The sequence below is a fragment of the Sorex araneus genome, chromosome 1, assembly GCF_027595985.1.
Source record: "Sorex araneus isolate mSorAra2 chromosome 1, mSorAra2.pri, whole genome shotgun sequence".
Lineage (NCBI taxonomy): Eukaryota > Metazoa > Chordata > Mammalia > Eulipotyphla > Soricidae > Sorex > Sorex araneus.
The window spans coordinates 439,866,776-439,874,985 of record NC_073302.1 but is presented as its reverse complement, the minus strand read 5'-3'; the positions used below and the strand labels follow the sequence as shown (position 1 = coordinate 439,874,985).

The 8,210-nt window shown below is 36.3% G+C and overlaps 1 protein-coding gene across 1 annotated transcript in view; it reads right to left on the bottom strand.

The window, feature by feature from the left end:
* Positions 1-412: 412 nt before the first annotated feature.
* The window catches only part of LOC101544608 (maltase-glucoamylase), a 244,248-nt gene continuing 236,450 nt past the window's right edge, over positions 413-8,210 (bottom strand). Inside the window, exons 66-73 of the mRNA XM_055129619.1 lie at positions 7,994-8,142; positions 7,801-7,885; positions 7,344-7,400; positions 6,837-6,961; positions 5,501-5,589; positions 2,096-2,145; positions 723-896; positions 413-433 (exon numbers count right to left, since the gene is read on the bottom strand). Coding sequence (XP_054985594.1) covers positions 413-433; positions 723-896; positions 2,096-2,145; positions 5,501-5,589; positions 6,837-6,961; positions 7,344-7,400; positions 7,801-7,885; positions 7,994-8,142 — 750 coding nt within the window. The remainder of the gene's footprint in view (positions 434-722; positions 897-2,095; positions 2,146-5,500; positions 5,590-6,836; positions 6,962-7,343; positions 7,401-7,800; positions 7,886-7,993; positions 8,143-8,210) is intronic.

The following is an 8,210-nucleotide window of genomic DNA, read 5'->3' as shown; positions in this document are numbered from 1 at the left end:
ATATTCATTCCTTCTCCAGAGAATGATAGAAGGATATAAACATTTCCTGGCCCCAGATAGATTACTCTGGACGGATGCCATGTAGAAACCTTATACTAGAAATATTGTTTTACTTAATTTAATCACAATCAAACAGCTCACAAGTTTTTATAGTTCTTTATTGAAATCATTTTTGTACCCTTGGTGCAGATCACATGACTTGCATGTGTGAACCACTGAGCTTGATCCTCAGCATCTCATGGTTCTGCTCATGATCCCTAGAAGTGCTACTGGTTATAGACCCACAACAATAAAAAACATCCAATGTTGATAAAATTATATTTGCCTTGCCACTAGATTTTAGCTTTCCTAAGAGCTAAAATTTCATTTTAATGATAATCACAATCTTCATCAACCTCAAAGATTGATCAAGTTAACTGACAATTTTAGAAATCTAAGGGTAAAATTTTATGCAATTTTAGCATTATTCTTTTCTTTATAGAAATAAGAAAATTTTGCTATGTTAACCTAGCATAACAAATATGTGGCTCGATCTCTCTTGAAAACACACAGAACTGCATTCAACCATTGATTATTAATGCCTGATTATATCAGGAGAATCACTAATGTGGAGGAACTATTGCAATTGCCCATAATATTTCTAAAATAAGTAAGCATGATAGTAATAATCATGGTAATATTTTATAACTAATTTATTTATGAATAATAACATTAAGACATACCTGTCTGTTTGGGTCACATTGGAAATTAGTCGCTACAGATTGCTGGGTGTTATAGGTAAAATAAACCTCTGTCACTAAAGTAGACTCTATACCCCAGATAGTAATATATCCAAATTTCAGTGGATTTGAGGCGCTCAAATAATTATTGTATATCATCTGTATTTTTAATGTACACTGTAAAAAAAGAACAGAGAAAGAAAAAGGGTAACATATTGAATGTTTTCTACGTTAAAATATTCAGAAATCTCATATTGCTATTATTCTGGTTTGCTTTTCCTATTTCTAAATGCTTGATGAGGAAAAAATTTATCAAATAACAAGAAAATGTGATATATATATATATATATATACCATGGAATTATATGCAGCTGCAAGGAAAGATGAAATAATGCATTTTGCTGCAACCTGAAATGAAGCTGGAGGATGCCATGTTTTGTTTTATCCTCTCTACTTATCTTCAGTACTATGGCCCTGTATGCAAAGTATTGCTCTACTTTTCAAAAAACATTCAGGAGAAAGACAGCATGACCTTATAATAATATATATCAAAATATTTAAAGGTTTTAGTTTACTTTTATATGTACATGTGTCAAACATCTGACAAATATATTTTTAAAAATTAATATACTATGATTAAATCATAGTAAACAAATATAACCTCTAGCTATAAAGAGGTAGTAGTAAATGATTCAAATAATAATTTGTGCATGTCATTAGTATTTTGAGGTTTTATGCTTTGCAGAAGTCCATTTTGTCTTGTAGAAATGTAACACAAATCATAGGTATATAATTTTAAATGTTTTCATAGACATATTTTTTAAAGTAAAAAGAAAAAGTAGAATTTGATTTTAAAATACCTGTAATCTAACCCAATATATCCAAAATATTATTTCAGCATGCATTCGGTATAATTATTAATGAGATATTTGACAATATTTTAAATTAAACAAGTCATGTTTCAAACTACTACCTATACATTTTAGGTAGTAGTTAGTTACAAGATACTTTGCTTTTTTCAAAGTTATTTGTTATACAGCAATAATGTGCAATAGCTAGCTGATGTATGCTTCAGAATTTAATCACCCATGTTTTTTCCATAGTCGGAAAACATAGTACCCATTAGTCCTTAAATGGACTAATCCTCTACCATCATAGTATTATAAAAGGTATAAAGTTATATTCTCTGGTAAACTGGATAATTGTCAAAATAAGTACTACTTCTTCCTTACTTTAATGTCAACAGAACTCTTAAATAAACCTCTAGGTAGTAAAGGCTCCTATTAAGATGTAGAACAATATATTATACAGTTTAGTTGATAATGTTTGGTCTCTGCTTGACTGGAAAAGAGTTCATAAAATTCAATTAGTCTTACCTGATCTACTGAGAATTTTGCCAAGAGATAGTTTCCTTTTTCATAAGTATCTGAAAGCAAATAAAAACAAAAAAGCAAAAGGCGTGCTTCAATTGTAGGTATTCAGAAAATAACTCAGAAGAATTGGATTTGTCAGAAAATAACTCAGTAAATCAGGATTATAATGAACTCTCTGAAGGGCACTACAAAATCGTAACTAAGGGAAATTTTTATCCGAAATTCACTTGGGGATATGTATATCATGAAGAAATGTTAAGAAACGAAGGCAGAAAGTTTCACGTATAATGGAACCTGGACTGAACTGAGGATAGAAATAAGAGCTAAACAATATATTCACACTGATTTCTTTCTGTGCTTATATAGAGAACACATAGTTGAAAGTTCACATGGTTGTTTTAATGAAGTCTCAAAGCAGAGAGAGTTGTTAGTAATTTAGTTTCTCAGGTCAAACAGACAGGGATTCAGATCTGGTACTTAGCAGTTGTACAAACATGGAAACATTTTATCATCTGACAAATGGAGATAAGCACTAGCGCACAATATGTGGGGAAAAGGTTCATATGTTGCCTGTGAAGAATTCATGTTCAAACTTTGCTCAGCTATCACCCTCAAGGTCTTCATCATCTTTATGTTTATTATTTTTGTTATTATTCTCTGCCTACTTCTAGTTTAGACTTTTACAGTGCTTTAGGTTTTTATTTTATTTTATTTTATTTTATTTTTTTGCTTTTTGGGTCACACCTGGCTATGCACAGGGGTTACTCCTGGCTCTGCACTCAGGAATCACTCCTGGCGGTGCTCAGGGGACCATATGGGATGCTGGGAATCGAACCCGGGTCAGCCGCATGCAAGGCAAACGCCCTACCCGCTGTGCTATTGCTCCAGCCCCTGCTTTAGGTTTTAAAAACTTACACCTCTGCATGCTGTCCCCCCAGTCTCCAACTATACTCCAGAGAACTCCTAAAATATCCCTCACTTGAGGTTTTTATATATCAAGATTTTACCTCACTTCTCTTTTTGTGGGTGGGGGGTGTCATTTGTCTAAAAATTATGACCTCTGCTTTTTAAATGTGAGTACCAAACTCCTAATTCAACCCTGGGCTTGATCCTTGGTATCACTTGGTCTCCAGAGCACTACCAGAATTAATGATTCATTCATTCATTATTAATTAGTTACTAGGGAGTATCTCCTAAGCACCACTTGATATGGTCTCACACAACACAATTTAGAAAAGACAACTTTCGTCCAGAGTGATAGAAAGAAGATCCGTGATTTTTAGGACCCACGCACAGAAGACTGAGAATAGAAGACAGCTCACTATAAAGAACTAAAAGGGGGAATCTCCGTATTATAAAAGTCTTTATACATTATAGGACTTTTTACTAAAAACAAATGCACTTTGTTTTTGTAAATAAAAATCAAGGCGATTAAAAACCAATAATTTTACTAGGAATCTACCCAATTGAGATAATCTAAATATGAAAACAAAAATTAGTGATCAAGCTATTATTTATAATCATGAAAGGTGAAAGTATCCTGTTTTCTGCATAGGGAGAAATTACAAAAGTCAGGTTAATTATAACATAGCCTCTCAATGAAGTGCGGTAATCATAACTGTTCGTATAGGAAGTATATAATAGACATAGTTATGTCATTATTTTAAATTTGAAGAATCATTACTGTAAAAATTTAACATGCACTATTTCAGCTACATAAAAAGAAGCATTTTGGGGGGGCTTTTTCAGTCACACCTGGCAATGCACAGATGCTCAGGGGCTACTCCTGGATTTACACTCAGGAATTACTCCTGACGGTGCTCAGGGGACCATATGGGATGCTGGGAATCAAACCCGGGTCGACTGCATGCAAGGCAAACGCCCTACCCGCTGTGCTATCGCTCCAGCCCCTATAAAGCAGTTTTAATGTAAAAAAAGGACAACCCAACAAAAATATTGAAAGTCCTTGTGTTTTTTCTAAGTATTTGTTTTAAAATTTTTCAGTCTGTTCTGTAATGAGAATATATTATTTTATACAGAGAATTTTAAAAAAAACACTACAAGCAAAGGAATATAAAATAACAGAGTAGGAGACTAATACCCAAGAATAGCAGATATAAGTACCAGACGGTTGACTCCATGGTTTGGAAGCTGGCCTCACATTCTGGGGAAAAGGCAGCTCAGATAGAGAAGGGAACACCAAGTAAAATGTGCTTGGATAGCACTCGGGGGAAGAGTGATGTGTGCTGAAAGTAGACTAGAGACTTAACAGGATGGCCACTCAACACCCCTATTGCAAACCACAACACCCAATTGGAGAGAGAGAGAACAAAACGGAATACCCTGCCACAGAGGCAGGGTGGGGTGGGGAGAGATGAGATTGGGGGTTGGGAGGGATGCTGGGTTTATTGGTGGTGGAGAATGGGCACTGGTGAAGGGATGGGTTCTCGAACATTGTATGAAGGAAACAGGAGCACGAAAATGTATAAATCTGTAACTGTACCCTCACGGTGACTCACTAATTAAAAAATAAATAAATTAAAAAATACTACAAGCAAATAAACTCTAGTTTTAGAAACCGTGACATATTATGTTTAGAATATTCTGCTGCATAGAGATAACTATTGGCAAATGGACAGCCATGAGGAATAGTGCTTCAGTATTTCTATAGAAATCTTCGAGAAAGAGGATTTTCTAATTATCTGACCAAACACTGATTGCCTAGGGTAGAACTATCATATGCTTGGGCTTGGGAAAGAAAGCATACAAAGTACTATTTCGTTGATGTAAGTATCCTGCTAATGACTTTTAATTCACTAATTACGAGATACCAAGAAATTTTCTTGACTAGTTTGTCTCCCGAGTAAGCATACTTAGTGGGGGGGGGGGAAGGGTCTATGAACCACTAAAAATGAATGGTGTACCTGATGTTTGCATCGTGATTCTTTTATTAGAGAGAGATGATTTAGGGGCTGGAGAGACAGCACAGCAGAGTAAAGCATTTGCTTAAGCAGCAAACCCAGGTTTAACCCCTGGTACCCTGTTTTCTTCCCCGAACACCACTAAGAGTGATTCCTGAGTACAGAGCCATGGGTAACCTTTGAGAATTGCCAGGTGTGACCCCAAAACAAAACCAAGCAAAGGTAAATAGAATGAGATGAGTTATCAGAGGTGAATCACCCCCGAATGAATCTGGATCATCAGTGTGCTGAATCTTCAAAGATGAGGAGCATCAATTGCTCTAGAATAATTTGGGGATAATATCAGGAATAAGCAAATGTGAAAGGGCTCTAATAACCCAGTGGCTATGCTAACAATTACAGAAATAGAGTTTTACTTTGGGCCTGAGTCTCTACGCTTTTGATCTCTCTACGTGCATTATGGGGACTCTGGAAAGCTCATACTCACCGATGCCTTGTCCATCATCCCAGAACATCTCACCTTCAGCTCTCAAACTTTCATTTAAAACAATAATCAGCCCCATGTGTTGTTGTCGGCTATAAAAAAATGAAGATTTTTATCTTTAAAATAAAACTAATGGGCAGAAATAAGAATGGACAGACAGCTTCTGCTGAAAATAATCTCATACAGAAAAAAATAAAATTCTGAAAAATGTAAAATATAAAATACTCAAATTGTAATAGAATAAAATATTTAAAGCATAATAAACATTTGGTAAAAGTTCAAGTTTCAAAAAACTAAATGTACATAATTCATATGTGTGCATCATTAATATAACATAAAAATTTCTTAGAAAGAAAAGTCCTCCCAGAGCCATTCAATTATTTACATATTGTTGCAATATCTGTCACTATCACTGTCATCCCGTTGCTCATCGATTTGTTCGAGCGGGCACCAGTAATGTCTCTCATTGTGAGACTTATTGTTACTGTTTTTGGCATATCCAATACGCCATGGATAGCTTGCCAGGCTCTGCCGTGCAGGCACAATACTCTCGGTAGCTTGCTGGGCTCTCCGCAAGGGGCAGAGGAATCGAACATGGGTCAGCTCCGTGAAAAGCAAACGCCCTACCAATGTGCTATCACTCCAGCCCCTGTTGCAATATAAAAAGAATTTTTATCCTGTCTTTACAATCATGACTTGAAACTAACCTTTTAAAATTTTATTTGTTTTTATCTCTCCCTTATCAATCCTCCATTTAAACCAAAGGATTTAGCATCTTCCCTATCAAAGTCATTTTCACCTCCTCTGATTTAATCCTGGACTATCTCTTTCATCATCCTCAGACATTTAAACTCTAGTTGTTCTCCAGGACGCAGCTCAATGTACTATTTCATTCAAAATCCAATCTCATAGTACAAGCTGAAAGTTACTCTCTCTCTCCATTTGTGTTATTAGTGCCTTTTTATGTGCTTCGCTCTAGTGAGAACATGTTATGTCTTCCTTAACATATTATATCAATATACACTGACATGCCACCTCTCCTTGGAGAAGGACCAATGTGGACCTGAGAATGAACATTAAACTCCTGGGTAGAATATCCAATCAAAGTGCTCATTGATACACCCACATCCTTTTAAAAAAATGTGTGCAAATAGGTTGTCCTTAGGAAAGTTTTTGACCTGGACATTTAACATATCTACAAATAACTATTTTTCCTGAGTTAATGCTCTCTCAGACCCCACTCAGAAGACACTCAGAGAATCCCAAAAGAGTTTATTATTTGGTTTATTGATCAACAGAACTTGGGTCAAGATGGCACCTCCTTGTAAAGCTGCCTTACCTGAAGTAAGTGTTTAGTCCAGGCTCTTGCCAAGGCAGGATGTAGCCTGCTCTGATATGAGTATTTATACGGTTAAGGGGAGCCTCTAGGTCTTTGTGCTCACCAGCAGATTCAATGAGAGTCTCCTAGAAGAGAGAATGTAGGCGAGGGATGATGATTAATAAATGAAATGAATACTTGCTTTGTTAAAGGTCTTTCCCATCCAAAGAAGCATGTTAGGAAGTCATCAAAATACTCTACACCTAAGGAGAAAGTCTCATATTTTATCTTGGCTAGGTACTCTGAAAAATCTTGTCTCAGATCTTCAGACAAGTTGGAAAGAGGTTGGGGAGTGAGATCATATGGTACCAGATGTTGCCTATTCATATTATCATGGATACTTTTAAACAAATCTCACATGGCTGATAGATTGGAAATGATTGCCTTGGTAAGAAAGTGTCTGGAAGTCAGGAGAAAGCTGCATTGTTTTCAACCTGCATGGAACAAGTGGTTCTTCATCATGCTCACCGTGTAATAGTCCAGCCAGCGAGATGCGGGAAAGTAAGCTTTGATCATAGAGGTGTTCTAAAAAAGAAAGTAAACAAACCATTATGAATATCCCCAAAATTTTATTTTTTTAAATTCTGTGGAGTTAACGTTTTTAAATTGCAATATTTTCCTAATTAATTTTAGAGTGTGGGGAATTCGATTGAAGACGATTCTGGGGAATTCCCCAAACATACAGAAAAATGGAAAAAATTAAGACACATTTTAAAAGGGTGTAAGATGACAAGAAACTAAGTAAAAGTTCATCTGGGCATGTGAAGTTTTCATGGAAATGGAAACCTGGAAAAATTATCTCCTTTAGGTGTTCTACAAATATATTTGTCTGAAAATAGTGAGATTTGACAAATAATCTTTCAAAGCCTCTCCCTGTACTTTAGATGATGTGATTGGGGTTTCTGGTCTCTGATGGAAGACTCACGCTTCGTAGCACCGGACTGATTAAGATGGCTGGGCCCAACATGAACTGCTCGTCTATACTCCACGTGACGGTCTCATTCACAAACCTTAAAAAGGACATATGAAAAATGCAACCCTACTGGGTGAGAGTTGCAAAGGGTTATTGGCCAATATGGCCAGATCCACTCCTGGGGGGGGACTCAGGCTCCACTCACTCATGCAGAAGAGGCCGTACGACAGTGCTGCCCTCGACATGAGCTTTGTGCATCAGCGTATACAAGTAAGGCAGCAGTTTGTATCTTGTCTGGAGGACCTCTCTGGACATTGTCGCAAAGTCTGTGCCCCAAGCCACGGGATCTTGTCTCTAAATAGGTAAAGAAGCAGAAACAGATCACCTCTTCTTTATTGCATTCCAGTGGAACCAGAAAAGAG